We start from the raw sequence: 20,545 nt of genomic DNA on the forward strand, positions 1-20,545 counted from the left end.
CAGAGGTCTTCCATGTCCCCTCTTCTGTGGCAGAGCAGGGTACCACCAGGTTCTGCAGCTGCTTTCAGAGCTGGTTTGCTCACTGGCTAGCAAGTGCACATTTACTGGCTACACAGCGGGCTGGTGTCTCTTGAAATTAAGGGACTGTTAAAACTGCTTTCTCTCATTAAATGCAGTAATTTGGATCTCTGTCTCCTTTACTCAAATCACTCCTTACTATCTCTTGAGATACCAAATCCAAATCAAATTTGGCTGAACTTGACCAATGGTTTCTTAAAATAAGGGCGGAATCTTAATTGTTAAACTTCATCTCTAAAAAGTAGGACGAGAGCTCACCCCCAGGATGAGATCATATCATATCATACTTAATTTCCCTTCTCTCTAGATGATTCACAAAGAAAGCAATATGAGGAATGGCTGCAAGAAACACAACAACTTCTTCAAATGCAACAGAAGTACCTTGAGGAGCAAATTGGAGCACACAGAAAATCAAAAAAGGCACTCTCAGCAAAACAGCGTACAGCCAAAAAAGCTGGCCGTGAGTTCCCAGAAGAAGATGCAGAACAGCTTAAACATGTTACTGAGCAGCAAAGTATGGTCCAAAAACAGCTAGAACAGGTAATCATCTGGAATCCAAACTGATCGCCTTAATATTAAGCTGTCATACTAGTATGACTCTTCCCTTTAAATCTTCTCAAAGGCAAGTTAAAATGCTTAAATATAGTGGAGCTTATTTAAAGGGAGCCACTCCCTATCATATTTTATGTGTGTAACAGCATTACTCTGGATTGCCGGTGACACTGGCGTTGTAGGAGAATATGCTATGGCAAACATTATGACAAAAGCTGTTTTAGTACTTTGGGAAGAGGAGAAATTGCTTGGCAAAATGACTTGCAACAGAGTTCCTGGCACTATGAAAAGCATAAATGAAAGATTCAGGGGAAAGTCTTAGCATGCGGGGCTTTCTTTCAGGCTTGAATGAACCTCATAACAGTCTTTTCTCAGGTGTCCTTATGTAATGAGAACCTCTTGGTTATATGCCAGTTAAATGTTACTGTTTGAAAATCTCTTTTCATTATATCTTTAGCGTTAGTCTAGTTTTATGATCTGTCTAGTTCCTAGACACTGATCATCAGTGTGTGTTCTCTGTTATTGTATCATGCAATAATATAGGTCAAAGGGATATCTGGAGATCATCTGGTCTACTGATCAAAGCAGAACTAGCTTCACGGTTAAATCTGGTTGCTCAGCACCTTGTCAGTCAAGTTTTTTAAGTCTCCAAGGGTGGAGATTTCTCTGGGCCACTGTTCCAATGTGTAACCACTTTCACTGGGTTTTGTTTTTCTTTCTTTATATTCAGTTGGAATTTCACTTGCTACATCTTGTAACTGATTATAGTAAGTAAGATTAAAGTTAAACCTGTGATAACTTTGATAACTCGATGCTTTGGCCAACAGCATTGAATGCTGTCTTCCTCAAAACATTGTTTATAAATTACCTGGTGTGATTGTCAGGATCAACTAGACTTGCTGAACATGAAAATGCTTTAGAATTATCCTTTATTAATATGAGGGAAAAAACTGGCAGCAGGCTGCTTGGAATGAAGTCCTAAGTGATATCTAACCCTTGAGTTCTTGCTCCTGTGTTGCTTCAAGACAAAGTACGCACTGGATGGATTAGTTAGCTCATCTTTTCACTGCGTGGAAGAGGGATGGAGCAGATAAATGATGTCTACATCGTTTCTTCCTTTTTCTTTTTTTCCCCTTCCACAATGAATCACAAGTAGAAAAAATGCAAAAAAAATCACTTTAACCAATCTTTATCATACGTATGTCAGTCTAGTCTTACGGTGGAGTTATGTTGAAGTAACAGCTGCTAATCGTGACATCGCTGGCAGATTCATTTAGTGCCCCGTAATTAAGGTGCTTTTATTTTTCATTTTTAAACTTAAGTTTCATATACTGCTGGTAAATGCCCTCCACTCCCCTTCAACCACTGATTTAGACCAGTCATCCACATCCTAAACAGCACTTTGTTACATACCTAGAAGGAGCTTAAATAAGGTTTTATTAAAGTACATTTTTAAGAACCTTCTATTTGAAGCAATTCACCACTCTTTCAAATCAGATCAAGTAATTTTTCTGTAATCAAGCTTCCGTTAGCTTTTGAAAAGCGCAAAGTCTATATAAGTATATATAGAGAAAAGAGCTCTCTCATCCCTGTGAATTGCTGGTCCTGGACACAGGGACAGAGAAACCAGAGCTGACTTTGTGCAACACGAGCTTATGTCTGACAGGGTTATTACCTCAGGCACAGAGCCATGCAGACACTACCATATTGTCTCTGTGGGCAGGGCAGTTGAACTGCTTTGGTGTGGCGCTGTGCCTGTGCTAATAAGCTCTGCCTTGTTCTCCCCTCCACCGTTAAAATCACCAGGTCGATCTGCGCAAGTCGGCTCAGGTCCAGCTGGGTGTAGTCAGTGCTCGTCTTTTGAGATCTCAACTAATTCCAAGTACAGTCACGTGGCTGATCCGCCACTGCAGATCCTGAGAGGGCGTCGTGGTTTGGATGCCTCGTTGTACAGGCATTCAGAGCCAACACAGGTTTAGTGCTGTATACCCACGGAGAAGTCCTGGAGCACGGGACTGTGCAATGCAGATCGAGCCAGTTGGTGGCTTTATGCAGTGGCACTGCTTATCTGGTGGTGTCAGTGCCAAGCCAGAGCTCATAAATGGTCTCGGACCTGAGATTACTGTGTAAATAGCCTTTTGGGTGCATCTGTCCTGCATTCTGGAGTGTGTCCTGTAATATCTCTGTTATCCTGAGCTTTCTGGCTTGTCCCTTGCTCCAGATGAAGGAGAGTGCTATCAAACATTTTTAATTATGTTATGGACTTTTTCTATCAGTACAAACAGCAAATGGAAGCTGTGGAAGTCGTAATCTAATGAATAGAAGTGAGAGAGAGGTTTTCCATAATGTATGTATTATTAACCAGTGGATTACAAGTCCTTTTATTTTTTTAGAGAGCGGCGTAGTTGGGTATCTGTTGTTTTTCTGAAATGGTCTTTCTTGTCTGATTAACACTGTCATATCCTTCCACTGGCTTCTCCTGCTTGCCTTAAAAATAAACTACTGGGCTTAACTTTTAGTATCCAAGTCGAGTTTATCTTCATCCTGAAAGTTAAAATTTTCAATCAGCGGTTGCCATTTTCGTCTGCTGTATGATGTTTGAGGATCTGCCTGTGAATAAATGGGAATCTACCTCGCTGTTTTCCTGCAAACTTTTCCTTTTCCATTGCATCTTTTAAAAATCTTTGCTGATGGTGTGAAGATCATCCATCTCACTGTTTCCTTTTTCCTGTCTGTTCCCAACTATTGTTATCCTGTGCATGGATGATAAGATCTGTAGGACAAGGATCACTTTTGGTTTAGGTTTGTATATTCTCTAGCACAGTGCAGTCTTGGTATGTAATTAGAATTTTGAGGGACTATTATTTTTTCTAAAATTTTGGGATAGATAGTATTTTTAATGAAATAATGGCTATTTAGCCTTAAAAAGGGAGAGAAACTAAGACTCTGCAGAAGTGCTATTTTTGCCTGAGGTTCATTGTCTACTGAAATTACAATGGTGAGTTACATGTTTTATGCTACTTGCATAGTCAGTACATGTCAGAGATGAATAATGACTTTTTTAATTTTTAGATTCGAAAGCAGCAGAAAGAGCATGCAGAACTAATTGAGGAATATCGAATCAAGCAGCAGCAGCAGCAGCAGCAGTGTGGAATGGCACCCCATGCTATAATGCCAGGTGTCCAGGCTCAACCACCAATGGTTCCAGGAGGAACATCACCAGCAATGAATCAGCAAAACTTCCCCATGGTGGCACAACAGCTCCCACATCAGCAACACACAGTGGTAATCCCTGGGCCATCCAACCCAACCAGAATGCCAAATTTATCTGGATGGCAATCTGCAAATGCCCCTGCAAGTCATATTTCCATGAATCCAGCAAGGATGCAGCCTCCGATGACACTGTTGCCAATTACTCCTGGTACACCAGCTCCTGTGCCTGGTCCAAATGCAACTGCACAGTCAGGGCCACCACCACGGGTGGAGTTTGAGGACAATAACCCTTTTAGTGAAAGTTTTCAAGAGCGGGAAAGAAAGGAGCGTTTACGAGAGCAACAGGAACGACAACGCATTCAGCTTATGCAGGAGGTAGATCGACAGAGGGCTTTACAGCAGAGAATGGAAATAGAACAGCACGGTATGATAGGGTCTGAATTAAATAACAAAACACCCGTATCTCAGATACCTTTCTTTAATTCTGATCTACCTTGTGATTTCATACAAACTCCGCGACCTCTTCAGCAGTCTCCACAGCATCAACAGCAACAAATGGGGCAAATTCTGCAACAAAGTCCTGTGACCTCGCCTCCTGCCACAAATTTTATGCAAAGCAGTGAGCGAAGGCCAGTGGGACCTACAACTTTTGGACCTGATGCATCTGCTGTTCCAGGTGGAGCCCCTAATTTCCATAATGTAAAACAAACTCATGGCAATCTCCCTGGGGCCACCTTTACGCAGAACCAAGTCAGGCCTCCATTTGCTTCTGCTGTACCTTCACCTACAGTACTCAGTAGTGGTGCCCCACGTGGTTCGGACACTAGCATCCCCCAGGCAACGAACTTCCCTGGATCAAGCCAGTCTCTCATACAGCTGTATTCTGACATAATCCCAGAAGAGAAAGGAAAAAAGAAAAGGACACGAAAAAAGAAAAAGGACGATGATGCCGAGTCAATAAAAGCCCCGTCAACTCCACATTCAGATATAACTGCACCATCAACTCCAACCATTTCTGATTCTACCTCCACCCCCACAGTTAACACCCCCAATGAACTTCCACGTCATCAAGATGAACAAGAGTCAGTGGAGTTGACGGGCCCATCAACATCAAATGCAGGAGAGAGCCAGACCTCTCCAGAGCTGGAATGTAAGCTCCCCAGCAGCAGCCTGCCACAGAAACAGCCGAGTGTAAATACAGAGACTGAAAAGGCTAAAACAGATACACCTATCAGCATTCAAGAAGTTAAACTAGAAAAGGCAGAAACTGATCAATGCTCGGGTCAAGCTGAGCCTAAACCAGAAAATCCAAGCAGTATTAAGGTGGAAGAAGATAAGGTCACATCACAGCCTGCCTCTTCAGCTCAGAGTCCAGCACAGCCAGCTAGCGTTCCAGCAGCGAAAGGGGAGTCGGGGAACGAATTGCTGAAACACCTGCTTAAAAATAAGAAGTCCTCATCTCTTCTAAATCAGAAATCGGAGAACAGCGGCCGAACAGAAGAGGAGGCTTCTGGGGATAAGAAGTTAACAGAGAAGCAGAATCCAGCTGAAGGAATGGTGAGCCTGTTACTGGCTTAGTTATATACGGTGGTCATCAACAACCAAAGGCTAGTTTCTCCCTTTACCGCGGGCATTTGTGAAAAGGTGGGGAGATAACCTACGTGTGCAAGGGTGGAATAAACAGCTTTAAGGAATTTCTACCTCCCTTCCTGCCTTTTCTCCCTGAGTAAATCACCTGTGTTACAAAAAGAACAAGTTTTAATATGACTTCGTAGATCAGTGTATTCAGAAATTATTAAAACGCAAAAAATATTTTTTCTATAGATAATCATCTTAAAAATGCTACTTCCTAATATTTACCAAGATTAAGGCAAGATTTTACAGTATGACTCTTAATTACCTACTAGTATGTTTCTGTACAATGTACAGTATGTCTGTATGCTGCTTTCTTCTGTGACTCCACCTTACTTGTGTATAGGATGGCCTGTGCGCCTTTGCAGAGGTATAGGGCTGGGCTTCACACCCCTTCAGCTGCACCATTTGGAGTGTTCTGTGAGTGAACCAAGCCCATGCTTGTTTTTTGCCTGCAAAAATCATACATTGTCTCTAATTTTAGTAGAGACTACACTCTAGGGTTTTTTATCAAAAGTGTGAAATTGTTAAATCTTCTAAAATTGCTGGATTTCTGTGTTACAGGATATTTCTCTAATTAATTTTACTTTAATGGAAGGGAGCATTAATTCTTTATATTAATGGCATTATATGATTTAATAATTTATAAAGTTCTTAAAAATGGACCTAAAGAAAATCGCTTTCTGTGGAGGTAGAAATAGAAAAAAGAAAAAAAAAAGAAAACTTTACACTTAGATTTGTTGGTCATTTTATTGTAAACTTTAATCTCTACTCAGTTTTGTTTTATGACTGCCTAAACTCTTAATACATCCTTGAAACAAAGTTCAAACACATTCAAAATGAATAAAGACTCACAAAAATAAAGGTAATTGTGAGCAGCAGGTAACTTAGGTAAGTGTTAAAGATCCGCGGTTAAAACATATATGACGGGAATAGTGGTGAGAGTACTCGTGGTAGGGGTCGTGTAGAGCTGTTTAAAATAATAACTGATAAAAAGAAATTGGACTTTCTTTTGGCTTGCCACCGCCTGTTGCGTTACCAAGTCCCATTTTGATTGCTTTTACACAGCTATCCTTTTATGTGAAGAATGGCTTTGCAAATTTGTACTGAAAGTATTTAAGCAAATGGTACAATCCAGAAGTGTTTCACAATGCCGTTTTTGTTTCTAACCTCAAAATACATTTGTATTATATTAACTTACATGCCTTTTTTCTGTAACCAAGTCTGCCTTTCATTATGCCCTCATGAAAATCTCTAAGGTTGCATGCACATGTAACTTTATTTTAGGAGGTATTCAAAAGAAAATGTTTCTGGTCTATGAGTTTTTAGTGATGTTTTCAGGTGTCAGTAGTGTTAACGACAAGTCATAATTCTGTGTGTAGGGACAGTACAGTGGTTACAGTTGCCAGTGAGACAGCAAAGTAAACAAACCATAAAATAGTCTGTTATCGATGAGATTTATTATACTGTGCGTGCTCTTTTAGACTATCGTGCAGTAAATTTGAATGAACTGTATATTAAAATGTCAAAAATTCTGCTTCGCTTTCTTTTTTTATACCAGCAAACTGCAGGAAACCAGATGCAAGGTGCATTTGGGTGTAGTAACAGCCAGCTTCAGAGAACAGATGTAGGACCTGAAACCAAGAAACAGAGAAATAAGCGAACTCAGAGGACAGGAGAGAAGGCAGCTCCTCGGTCCAAGAAAAGAAAAAAAGAGGAAGAAGAAAAGCAAGCTATTTACCCTAACGCTGATACATTCATCCAGTTAAAACAGGTAGGTATACAGATGCTGAGTAATGCATCAAGAGGATACTTGAAAGAGTGGACTTCTCATGGTGGAAATGAAGTTGATCATCAAGTTGAATTTTGAGTACAGAGTGGAGAAAATGAAAACTTCCACAAACTAGGAAATTTGAAGTTTTGGTTTTATTTCAATTTGGCGAATCTGCTGACATGGCAGGCATTTGGTAGTCTCAAAGCCATGGAGTTCCTGTCAGCTCTGGCAGCCTCTGTGGCTGAACTGGCAGGGAGCTGGAGCTGCGGCTCCGATGGACAGGGGACCACCTTCCTTAACAAACAGAGGCCTGTATTTGACACAGTTTTCTGATAGCGGGTAAATTCTGATTATTTTTTTTAAATTATAAACCACTCTACTGATGTTTGGAGATTTGCAATGCTTCTATGTTACAGTTAAATTAATTTCTAACTTTTTTTCTTTTAATATAGCAGCTTTCTCTTCTGCCTTTGATGGAACCAATAATTGGAGTGAGCTTTGCACACTTTCTTCCCTATGGCAGTGGCCAGCTAAATGGTGGAAATCGACTTGTAGGAAGTTTTGGTAGTGCTACTCTTGATGGGGCTTCAGATTACTACTCCCAGCTCATTTACAAGGTACGGTTTTAGTCTGGATTTCCATTGTGTGCTCTCTGGGGGAAAAGAAGTTCATGACATTATTACTACTAGTTGGTTAGAGGTCCTGCCCTTTATGCAACCAGAAAAAAATAATTTTCTGTTGCTAGACTAGATAGATGGTGCAGTGGTGAAACAGTAACCATCGTTTTACTCTCTGAAAGTGGAAATCAGTTCTGGAAATTGTGTTGTAAATTAATCAAAAACTACAAGTATTCCTTTCACAAATGGATGCTAAACAGTGAAAATTGTAATTACAGTTTTATGGCGCAGAAAAGGCTGAATTCTCAGTACTTTGCAAAGTCATTGAAAGCATTAAAGCATTTCTTAATGTGAAATAAATGGAAAATAGACTTTCCTCATTTGTCCACTAAGCCCTAACAAAGAACCTGAGAACTCAGAACAAAATAGACTGTCTGTTGATGGGCTAATAACCCACAGAATTTAAAACCCAGTCTCTGAGATCACAGTGGCAATATTGGGAGAGCAGCAAGATAGCGAACAGACAGAATCAAATTTGCTGCTTGGCTACCCTAATACAAAAACTTCAGTAATTCATTAAAAAACAGTGGTGTTTACTCCATGTTTTACTTACATGGCATGTAAGCTGAGAATGTGACCTAGCAGAAATAGTTGCTGTGGTCAAAAGCTAAAAGTATTAGCTTTGTGGGCATGACTGCAACAAGAACAGATACTGAAGGTTTCATTTAATTTTCTTTTAAAATATGGTCAGTTAAGTAAGCTAGCGAGAATCAGCCTGGAGTGTGAACTTGCAGAGTATCTGCTTCTCCATGGTAACTGTTTCAGTGAAAGCTCACCCTGTGCTAAATGTGAGGTAGCTTCCCTTTTAGTGAAAGTGGGGTAAGCTGACTTGTTTATGGTGATGGAGAGTCACTGCGGAATAGCTCCCTCAATCTTAAGTTCAGACCTTTGCTTAAACTGTAGGAACTTGTTGGGACTCCCAAACTGTTCCTAAAAATGTTCTTTTTGCTTTTCTGTAAATAATTTAGCTATATCTTCTTCCAGTAATGTATACTCGTCATGTAAACTACTTCTCTGATAATATCATTGATACAAGAAAAGCAAAGCATTGTGTCTTTTATACTTTTATGTATTTGGTCACATACTTGAGAATTAACTATCAGTGCTACCTCTGGGTGTAAAAATACGTGAATGGGTTACATTATCTAGTACTAAGACAAGGCAAGTTTTCACCCTGTGTTCCATGGATGATTTACGGTTCTTGAATCTCATGCAGCAGAACAATCTGAGCAATCCTCCGACACCCCCAGCTTCTCTTCCTCCCACACCTCCTCCAGTGGCGTGCCAGAAGTTGGTAAATGGCTTTGCAACCACTGAGGAACTTGCTGGCAAGGCTGGTATGTTAGGAGGTCATGATGGTAAGATTTAATACATATTCTTTCCGTAATAAATGAGTCAATTTTGTAGATAACTGGGATGCTTTTCAGTTGCTATAGTCGTCTTTTATAAAAACAGCATGCCTAGACTCTTTAAGGTTGTAATCATTATAATCCAGCTTTATTTTACACCAGTATAATGTCAAATGATAGCCTTTTCGCTATTCCCTTTCGAAAACATGTCGAGAGCTAGAAGCACTCTTAAGAAATCAAAAAGAAAACCTTAAAATCCGTTTTTTACATCCAGTGCAAATGACTAACCAGTTAGTTGAGTGAGCTCAAAAGCAGTCTACCCGAAATGCATCCTCAGCAGGCTTTGTGTGTAGTCAGTATGTATTTTCTGATGCTTGTAATTTGGTCAATTAAAATTGGTTTCTATTAAAGAAAGCTTTATACTGCCTCTTCATAAGGACTGTTCAGTGATTAAAATCCTTTTTTTCCACCCCTTTTCCTTTGTTGTTACAAAGTTGTTGATTTATTTATTTGGTTATTTATTAAGTAAAACAAAAATCCCCTCATACTGGCAGAAGGCACACTCAAAAGCCTTTCGAGCCCTTTTTTGCTCAGAATTTGCAGGTTTTTGTAAATATGGAGATTAATCGTGAACGGTCAAAAATTTTTGAACTACAAGTGGGTGAGAGTGGTGTTACCATCTGCTGTAATGCCTTGGTTGTATCAGGGAGCCACCAATGCCCCGATACACAGAATGTATATCAATAGAAGAGCTGTACGGATGTTTCATTGTGCTGTGCGTTTCTATTTTTAGTTACCAAAACTCTGGGACCAAAGCAGTTCCAGTTGCCTTTCAGACCACAAGATGATTTATTAGCAAGAGCAATGGCTCAGGGCCCTAAAACTGTGGATGTTCCTGCTTCACTTCCAACACCACCTCACAACAATCAGGAGGAGTTAAGGTAGGTTTTACTTGACATCTTCAAAAATGTATTTGGAGCAGATTCTGTGATCTTTTACTAGGAGATGAGACTGAAGGTGTGAAGAAACAAAATCCATTGTGCACAGCCACACACAGCGAATGTAATGGGATAATTTGTCCTGGTTAACTCTTAGCATTCCATGTGTGGCGAGCAGCATAGTGAAATAGGTGACTTCTGCCATTGCTAGACTCTAGATTCTGTTCCATTGTTAAGAATTCGTTACCTTGCTCTCTTAAAAGTAGAAGAAAACTATACAAATTGGTATTTTTCCTGGAGCAGCATGGTACTGTTGCACCATGACAGTACATGACTGCTGTACCAGACAGCAGTACTGTGCAAGAGTCAGCCCGAAAACTCCCCAGCTCTACTCATGAGAGAGTAGAGCTGTTACCATGTAAGAAATGCTTGCTAGAACGTGAGTCTCCCTACAAAGATCTTCCCTTTTGCCTCCCTTTCACTTGCCTAACCAAAAGTTAGGTGTCTTTGAAGCACTGAAGCCTGTGCATGGATGATGAGGGATCGACCATTGAATACACTTAAATCAGAAAGTTTAAACATTAAATAATAATTTTTTACACAGGTAGATGGAGCCATGGGGAACAGACAGATCTATGATGGAGCCTGGGCTTTGTTAGTGCCTCTGTTTTTCTTTATGTATCTTTCCCAAGAAAGCACCATGTGCCATGGAGTACGAGATACCCAGAAGTAATGGCCTACCACATAATTGCATTCCGTGACTAATAGCAAGAAGCAAGTTCGTTATAGCTCCCTGTCATGATTTATAACTTTGGCTTACCAAAGGTTTTTAGACTGTCTCCAAAACAGCTTTTTTGGGTTTTGTTCTAGGGCTCAAGATCACTGTGAGGACAGGGACACTCCTGACAGCTTTGTTCCTTCTTCCTCTCCTGAAAGCGTGGTGGGAATGGAAATTAGTAGGTATCCAGACTTGTCGGTTGTAAAGGAGGAGAACCCAGAACCTGTACCATCTCCCATCATTCCCATCCTACCTAGCAGTACTGGAAAAGGTGAGACTGCAGCAGAGCGGACAGTTAGAACTGGGCTGGGTTTTTTTTGCATTCACACGTGTGTAGGATTAACCTGGTGTATTTCGTTTCATTTTCAGGTTCAGAAGCCAAAAGGAATTACATCAAATCAGAACCCGGTTCAGGAGCGTTACCTGGTTCTGGCTTCTTTGCCTCTCAGCTTGGACCATCCCAGAATGGTCCTAAATCTGGCCTTATATCTGTAGCAATTACTTTACATCCCACAGCTGCTGAGGTAAAAGAAATAATCTTGTATTACATATATAAAGTACAACAGCAGTTAATATATTTTATATATAGTGAATCTAAAGGGGTTATAGCATAGTACAATACAGCAGCTGTTTCAATTCTAATAATTTATATTACTGCTATCTTAACTGCCTGTCTGATGAAAACAAAGGTATGCTTTTATTGTTTTTAGAACATTAGTAGCGTTGTAGCGGCATTCTCCAACCTGCTCCACGTCAGAATTCCCAACAGTTATGAGGTTAGTAACGCTCCAGACATCCCATCCTCCATGGCAACTGCCAACAGTCACAGAGTGAACCCATCTATGGAGTACAGGCAACACTTACTACTTCAGGGTCCTCAGGCAGGACCCATGGGACCTGCCAGGATCGTAGGGTCTTATGGACTGAAGCAACCTAATGTGCCATTTCCTGCAAACAGCAATGGTGAGTAGGCATTAATTCTTCTAAGGTTTCACTACCAGAATTTTAACTGAGTCAGTATTAATGCATTTCAGCTTCATAAATTCATGCTCTAGAATTAAATATTTGATTCTTGTTCTAATTAATACTTCTGTCTTCTTACGTGATCAGTACATGTGGACCTGCTCCTGATGTTAACCATAACATAATAGATCTGACCCATCTGTGATTTCCATTGTGTTATCTGCGTCACTGTCAGTGAGGTATTTCTTCCAGTAGTTCCCAAGATTATTAGGGTTTTTGGTCCAGTTTGATTTTTAAATCCATCATTCAGAAAGATTGTTCCTATGCTGGAAGACTTGACGTAGTTGTTTAAGCATGTATTCCGATGTTGGTTTAGTTATGCATTTCTTATACAAGAATGTATTTTTGCCTTGTTGGTCACACAGTTGGTTTTGGTCTGGTTTAAACAATTTCCCCATCAGGATGTAGTTTAAAGCTTGCCTTCCATACCCTATCCAGGACAATGCTACTCCTCTAGACCACTGAAGAATGCTGTGACTTCTCATAAATTTGGTTTAATCTGATACAGCTTCTTAACAGACTTCTCTATTTTCTAGGTATAGCTGGCTATAAGGATCACAGTCAGAATATTGCAGAAGGCTCAGCATTGAGACCTCGATGGTGCTCTCATTGCAAAGTTGTGGTTCTTGGTAGTGGTGTGCGGAAGTCCTTCAAAGACCTGCCGTTCCTTAAACAGGTACTGCAGTGGAAGTATAGTTTCTTGCGTGTAATGGCGAGTGAGCAAACGAAGGCAACAAAGACTACTGCTTGTCATGCTGACTGATACCACTTCCAGGTTTCTTTGTAGTCTCCCTTCTGTATGTGTCCTAATTCAGGATGGGACATTCAGGCACATTTGTAGTACAAACAAGAAATGTCAAAGTTGTTACTTACATAAAATGAATTTCAGCAAATTTTGTAAAATAGGTCCCATACGTGGCAGCTTCCTAAATTCTGCTGCTAACCTCCTTCCATGACCACTTCAGGGACCTTAATTCAAAAAGAGCTTATTTGTAAGGCAGCGCCATATTGCCACGTCAGGAAGTATTTTAAGAGCAAGAATGCTTGCACTCTTTTTGAGCCAGGAATCAGATTTCAGTTTCAGCCTCTTGTATTTACATTGGGAACTGTCATTCATTCATTCAAAAAGTACCATTGCTCTTTCAATGAGATTGAGATAATTATGCAACAAAGGTATACAGTCAAAATTAATATACAAAAGTGAGGGGTTCATGTAGTCAGAAAAGTACTGAATTCCCACTAACGTTTTGCAGGTGGATCAGTAGATAAAACAGTATGATCTGTCTTTGATTAGGCTGAAACGAGACGTTCTTTTGCCATCTAAAGATAAAAGAAAACGGGTTTTACTTTGCAAGCGTGCCTATGGAGCAGATGGGTGCATGGTATAGAATGCTTTATTTTGATTGTTAAACTTCTGTTAAAGGCAAGAAAAGCTGAAGAACAAGGTTGTAGGTGGTGGTAACATCAGATCTGTCAAATAATCAAGTACTTCTATCACACTATCGCTCATTATTTCACAAATGTTCTACAAATAAAGTTTCTAGCCAGATTGGAAGACTTGTTTCATTACACTTATTATGTGAAGAATGGTATTAAAATGCACTTCTGATAATCTTCCATGTTTGATTCCCAGGATTCCCAAGAAGGCTCTGATAAAATGAAGGACATTGTATTCTGTAGCAACAACTGCTTTGTTCTTTATTCAGCAGCTGTGCAAGCAAAAAACTCAGAGAATAAAGTAAGTATCAAATGCTGGTAGAGCCTAGTGAGCAGAAATTATTGCAGGTATTTTTTGAAGAACAGAAAGGGGGAGAGGGGGAAGTTTGCACTTCATTTTAGAGGTTTATAAATTAATTGCTCTATATTCAGACGTTGAGATTCTGAACCAGCAGCATGAAGTAAAATTCATATTTGTAGAACTTCCTGTCTGACAGAGATGCGTGGCAGAACCATAGCCACCTTTTGCTGTCCTCACAGGCTTTGAAGATGCAGTTTCAAAAAAGTAGTCGTTTAAGTTCTCTGGGCATTGTACAGAACTGTAGATACATCTTCAAGGGCTGTATTCTGCATTTTGATTTAGCTTATACAGTAAAAAAAATTTACAACTGTGCAACTAATAATAGAACAGCAAGTTTGCAAAAAGACTTATTTGTTCAGTGTAACTGGAGAAATACAATCCTATTCCGTTACTTTATTCGGACAAAGCTGCCATTTTAAAGCATTAATTACCAAAACACTACTAAAGAGCCTGCTACCTGACAGTGACAAGGAAAAAGAAGTTCTAATTACTGGAGAAAGACATTTTAAGAAGTTTGTTCAGCTGAAAGTGGAATTAGGCCAGGGATTTTTCTCAGGTGGTCCCAAATAGTACGCTGTCGTTCTCTACCTACAGACACTGCGAGGGGTATACAACACCTTAGAGAAACTCAGCACTTCCACATGTTGAGGAAGTGATGTCGAGGTTCATTCCGTTTCAAAGGAAGATCACTTCAATTTATCTCTGTCTGTTTAATCATCAAAAGTGGAATAGTCTTCATTCAAGACTAAATGATCCTGCTCAGTTTATTTTCTTACAGATAAAATTTTTTGAGTACATCTTTTAACCAACTTGGTTTCTGCTTTTTCTAGTTCAGGTGTACCTTTTTTCCCCTCAACCAGTGGCCAGAACAGGCCACGCGCTTCAAGCATTACCTAATTAATGCTTTCTCATAGTCCTGTATTTACTGTAGAATTTGCAGCCTTCCTTCAAATGCATCCTACTTAGTTTTTCAGAAGAAATTTAAAAAAAAAAAAACAAAAAACTGGAGGAGAAGGTAAATAAATGTGTGTACATCCATATCCTTTTAGCGTCCCGTGTAGCTCATTTTCACCAGTATTTAAACAGGGTAACGTTTCTGCACAAGTGCATCAGCATGTACATAATGAAGTTAATTAAATGTCATGTTCAGCCTCTCGACCCTTTCATTTACTCTTTCAAGATTAATCATACAAACCACATTAAGCACTTTTTAATCTAAACTTCCTTTATTGTTCTTGTTTTCTCTCTTTTTTTTTTTTTTGTAACAAATCTCTGCAGGTGTAATTCTTGTTTACTGTGACCGAATAGTTAAGTCCTCAAGGCGTATCTAATGTCAAGCCCTGCAGGAATTTCCTCCTCACTTGTTTCCAGGAAAAATATGTGGCATTAATTCCAAATCTTCCCCGTCTACCAAATAACAGGATTCTTACTCTTTAAATGAATTCTGTGACCCATATTTTAAGGTTATTTTGCGTTGTAACAAAACTTTCTAAAAATACCTAAGAACTAAATCTGCCAGTTAGCTCGTCTATGGCAATTGAGTAGTTTTTCATTCAAAACCTGGACAAAGGATTATTTGTGCTTCCTCTTCTGTATTAAAGGGCACCACGTTCTAGGTTGACTGGGAGAACTTTTGTGCTCCGTATCCCGGCACAAGCTGTGATAACACGGGTCAGGGTAATTTCCATCTTTTTCTGTTGCTACATCATGGTTTTAGGCATTCTGAGTAGCCTCTTCCATACCGACTGACAATGTTTTCAAGATAGATTTAATGGTTAACGGTTTGGGATTATTTTTCTTAAGAGTTTTCTATTGATTTAGCAGGAATCAGTTCCATCTTTGCCACAGTCACCGATGAAGGAGAGGCCGCCTAAAGCATTCCATCAGTACAGCAACAACATCTCCACTTTGGACGTCCACTGTCTGCCTCAGTTGCAGGAAAAAGTTTCTCCACCATCATCACCCCCCATCATGTTCCCCCCTGCGTTTGAAGCAGCCAAGGTAGAGGCAAAACCGGATGAGCTTAAGGTAACGGTGAAACTAAAACCTAGGTTAAAAGCAATACACAGTAGTCTTGATGACTGTCGGCCTCCAAGTAAGAAATGGAAAGGAATGAAATGGAAAAAGTGGAGCATTCAGATTGTGATTCCTAAAGGATCATTCAAACCTCCTTGTGAAGAAGAAATAGATGAATTTCTTAAAAAACTGGGCACGACCCTTAAACCAGATCCTGTGCCTAAAGACTATAGGAAATGTTGCTTCTGTCACGAGGAAGGTGATGGATTAACTGATGGACCAGCAAGGCTTCTTAACCTGGATTTAGACCTTTGGGTCCATTTGAACTGTGCTCTTTGGTCTACAGAAGTCTATGAGACACAAGCTGGTGCCTTAATAAACGTGGAACTAGCACTGCGAAGAGGCTTGCAAATGAAATGCATGTTTTGTCACAAAATGGGTGCCACCAGCGGTTGTCACAGGTTAAGGTGCACCAATATTTATCACTTTACCTGTGCCATTAAAGCACAATGCATGTTTTTTAAAGACAAGACCATGCTTTGCCCCATGCACAAACCAAAGGGAACTCATGAGCAAGAACTTAGTTACTTTGCAGTCTTCAGGAGGGTCTACGTTCAGCGTGATGAAGTGCGGCAGATCGCTAGCATCGTTCAGCGAGGAGAACGTGACCACACTTTCCGTGTGGGAAGCCTGATTTTCCATGCCGTTGGTCAGCTGCTGCCACAGCAGATGCAGGCCTTCCACTCCTCCAAAGCACTCTTCCCCGTGGGTTACGAGGCCAGCCGGTTGTACTGGAGCATGAGATACGCAAACAGACGCTGTCGCTATCTCTGTTCAATTGAGGAGAAGGACGGGCTTCCGTTGTTTGTCATCAAGGTTGTGGAGCAAGGCCACGAAGATCTGGTCCTTACTGACACAACACCAAAAGGTAAATTTTGTGAACTAAGGTCATGACTTTTGTGGGTTTGCTATTTGTTTCGTTGCTACTGATACTAATCGGGTGTACGATAGATGTTTCAAATAACATCTTGGAGAGACTGTTCTAATGTGATGCTTATAGTGAGCTTCCAGGGCCCTTTTTTAATATCACACTATGAAGACTGAGGACACCTTTGAAGAAATTGTATAAACTGCAAATAAGAAGACTTGTTACAAGTTCACAGAGGAGACCCAAGATTGAGTATTGAAAATGAATTAAAATAGTAGGAACATGAGCGTAGGTTTCCTTTCGTGAAAAGTGACTTTGTTTAAATATGTTACCGTTACTCAGTTATCTTAAAATGAGCTGTGCTGAAGTTAGTAAGCAATAAAAAGACAGCTGAGTTGACCGCGTTGTTCTCCAGGCAGGTAACGTTGTGTCTGGTGGGGTGAGGAATGATACCTTAGACGGTAAACACATGGGGCAGGTCTTAGGGACATGGCGCCTGCATGTGCACGTGGCCTGCAGTGCTCTGGGTCTTAACCCCTTCGTGCTGCGGGCGCCGATACACTCGGCCTCGCTCTGCCCAGTCAAAGCACCGCCGGGGAAATTGCCCCCGTACGACTGAGAGCTGACTGTAATCAATCAATGGAAATAGAACATATAGTTTATTTTTAAAAAGTTCTACTTTGTGCAGGTTTTCTCAGGAGAATCTGTCTATGTTATTGTTGTCAGAGGACTGAAAGTTGCTGTGCTGCAAATACTAAAAGTTTCATTCCCACGAATCAAGGGAGCAGCAGAAACATTGTGTGTGTGTTCGGGATTTGTTCAGGACAAAAGAACAACTCACCAAATGATTCTCCGCTTCACTTTTTTAAACACTGGCCTGTTTGTGTATGCACCCAAGGACAGAATGCTTTTTCAGTATTGGTTTCTGGTTCCCGATATCCTCAGGCATTTGTCTGAAAACCGGTATGACAGACTGTAATTTTTTTGATCACTGTAATTCTTTCCCGTATGGTTGTGTAGGTGTGTGGGATAAAATCTTGGAGCCCGTTGCTTCTGTTAGAAAAGAATCTGAAATGCTCCAGCTGTTTCCCGGCTATCTGAAGGGCGAAGACCTCTTTGGTTTGACAGTCTCTGCAGTGGCAAGGATTGCCGAATCGGTGAGTCTTCACCATCCCAGTTCTTGCTGGATTACCCCAAATTGTTGGATATACACATGAGAAGGGGAACAGGAAGAAGTGTGGAAAAGTAAACATTTCGTTACACACAATTAACATCTCATTACTTGGATTTTTTTTTTTTTTTTCTTTTTGTCTGTTTTTTTGCAGCTGCCAGGGGTTGAGGCCTGTGAGAACTACACTTTCCGCTATGGCCGAAACCCCTTAATGGAACTCCCTCTTGCTATCAACCCCACGGGCTGTGCCCGTGCCGAGCCTAAAATGAGTACCCATGTCAAGAGGTTTGTGTTAAGGTATTTTGTTTTAATTTCACATAGTACAGCCCAGGGTTTATAGGCTGCTTAGGGTTATTTGTGCTTTCGTCTGCTGCTTACAAACCCTGTCGTCTCTGGCTGTGTATGTGCATGCCCAAATCAAAGGAATCGCTTTGTTGTCTATGCTAGCTGGCTTTCAGTGTCTGTATGTCCAAAAGAATTTTGAATGGGTTTTGTGGCCGTTTTCAGAGAAATCTTCAGTTTTTCTCGTATTCTTTCCTGTTACATGCCCAATTCCTACAGGCCTCACACCTTGAATAGCACCAGCACATCGAAGTCATTTCAGAGCACAGTTACGGGAGAACTGAATGCGCCTTACAGTAAGCAGTTCGTCCATTCCAAGTCCTCTCAGTACCGCAAAATGAAAACTGAATGGAAGTCCAATGTGTATCTAGCTCGCTCTCGTATTCAGGTCAGTTCTTGTTTTAGGAAATGTACATTAAAAAAAATGGCTTGCACTTCTATTTCTATCTATTTTATATATAATTTTACATTTTTAGCTAGTTTATATCTAAATATTTACATAAAATTTATATTTAAAAATTGAAACTAAAGCTATTGCAAAATTCCTTCAAGTCTTGTCCCAAAATTGGCAATTTTCATGTGGCAAATCACTTCCATAGATTTATCTTCAGTAAGATTTCTTTCTAGTTATTGTAACTATCTTAAAAATTCATTTGTTACAGTCATCTAGGAAAAAAGTTTCTTTCAATTTTTTTTTTTTTAGCCTATTTCTCAAAAACTTTGTAAAACTTAATAAAAATACAAATACACAGTGGAAGTATGACGTACTCAGACCAGGCGGAGTAAAGTGGTACGAGACTAGCATGAAGAGTTCGATACTTGTTTGCATTCGTAAGAATAAGATATTCGTTGCCTTACGGAATTCTGGTGGTGGTTTCCTCCGCAGGCTGTTTTGCAAAAGCTTTGTAATTTATTTTTCTGTGTATGAACACAGTTGTTGTTTATTTTAGGTTGGACTTAACTGTGCCGTTGTGTTCCTATTAGGTTTCTCCATTCCAGTAAGGCCTACTTTATTTCTCAGTGAATTTATAATCTTTACACAGCCAGGTGTCAGAGGTATAAGAGAAGCTTTCTCACCTAGACAGAAGCCAAGTACGCTTTCTTGCATCTTAAAAATTCAGTGTGAAGCTGGGTTCTGCATCTGGGCCGTGACAGCATCATCTACTTGCCTGTGCCGCTTCGTTCTTTCTGGGTGGTTTACTTTTTCACGTGATTTTCTGCAGGATCGGTTTTGGGGCACGCTGAGGAATGCAGTGTGAATGTGAATTTATTACAGAATTCTAAATCGCAACCTTTTTTGTAGGGCCTGGGCTTATATGCTGCTAGAGACATTGAAAAGCACACTATGGTCATTGAATATATCGGAACTATTATCCGGAATGAGGTAGCAAACAGGAAGGAGAAGCTTTATGAATCTCAGGTACGGGTGGTGTTTGTTCGCTGTTTCTTTCCCCTTCCAAATGTTCATACAACGAAACAGACGCTGTTCCTCCGTTTGATGAATTCAGGTCCCCTGAATTCTGTTTGCTGCTGTGCTATAAATGCAGTAGGCTAAAAACAGAACCAGAGGAGTCTACAGTGTTTCTTATCAGAGTATTTAAATGTTTAATAAATCTCACAGCACCCTGGCCGGGTAGGTAATATATATCCTCTGTCCTGGAGGACTCTGACAGAGCTGACAGAACTCTCTCTGACAGAGACCTCAATTTTTACTGAGAGCATCTTTAAATTTAAAGCAACTTCCTCTGTGTACCTCAGTGGTACTGTAACAATTAGTACATATTCGTGAAGCACTTCAGGATCCCAGATGAAAGGCAGTACAGAAGCTAGTAGTAGGAAAACACTAATTCGCCAGAGATCTCTGTCTGTGCCCCATCCGCTCCCTCACAAACCAGCGAGGGTACGGGCAGTACGTGACTCAGGCTTTCCCTCGTGAGCCAGTGGGCAGTGTCTGATCCTGAAGGCAGAAGAACGCTTGGAGGTAACCCACGTTGCTGCTTCGTTTTCAAGCATTGGCAATTCTGTGAAATCTCCAAGAGTCTCTTCTCCAATTCTGTTTTTCAGAATCGCGGCGTGTACATGTTCCGCATCGACAACGACCACGTCATCGATGCTACCCTGACGGGAGGTCCTGCAAGGTGGGTGGCTCTGGAGCGATCTCTACCCTCGTTCTGGGCAGTCATCCACGTTCCCTGGCCTGGGGCTGTTTGTGAGGGACTCCAGTTTGTGGTTGTCTCAATGGTTTTTATTCTCTGAGCTGGTGCATTCAGTCTTCG

General features: G+C 40.6%; 1 protein-coding gene across 1 annotated transcript in view; it reads left to right on the forward strand.

Moving 5' to 3' along the window:
* Positions 1-20,545, forward strand: part of KMT2C (lysine (K)-specific methyltransferase 2C) — a 207,448-nt gene that overhangs the window by 184,254 nt on the left and 2,649 nt on the right. The window contains exons 42-58 of the mRNA XM_009322507.1: positions 386-618; positions 3,703-5,400; positions 7,037-7,249; positions 7,702-7,866; positions 9,143-9,284; positions 10,069-10,216; positions 11,084-11,262; positions 11,361-11,515; positions 11,702-11,954; positions 12,551-12,690; positions 13,648-13,752; positions 15,637-16,756; positions 17,777-17,913; positions 18,082-18,224; positions 18,489-18,657; positions 19,573-19,689; positions 20,334-20,407. Of these exons, the coding sequence (XP_009320782.1) occupies positions 386-618; positions 3,703-5,400; positions 7,037-7,249; positions 7,702-7,866; positions 9,143-9,284; positions 10,069-10,216; positions 11,084-11,262; positions 11,361-11,515; positions 11,702-11,954; positions 12,551-12,690; positions 13,648-13,752; positions 15,637-16,756; positions 17,777-17,913; positions 18,082-18,224; positions 18,489-18,657; positions 19,573-19,689; positions 20,334-20,407 (5,191 nt within the window). The remainder of the gene's footprint in view (positions 1-385; positions 619-3,702; positions 5,401-7,036; positions 7,250-7,701; positions 7,867-9,142; positions 9,285-10,068; positions 10,217-11,083; positions 11,263-11,360; positions 11,516-11,701; positions 11,955-12,550; positions 12,691-13,647; positions 13,753-15,636; positions 16,757-17,776; positions 17,914-18,081; positions 18,225-18,488; positions 18,658-19,572; positions 19,690-20,333; positions 20,408-20,545) is intronic.

This window comes from Pygoscelis adeliae, unplaced genomic scaffold (assembly GCF_000699105.1).
Source record: "Pygoscelis adeliae isolate BGI_AS28 unplaced genomic scaffold, ASM69910v1 Scaffold123, whole genome shotgun sequence".
NCBI lineage: Eukaryota > Metazoa > Chordata > Aves > Sphenisciformes > Spheniscidae > Pygoscelis > Pygoscelis adeliae.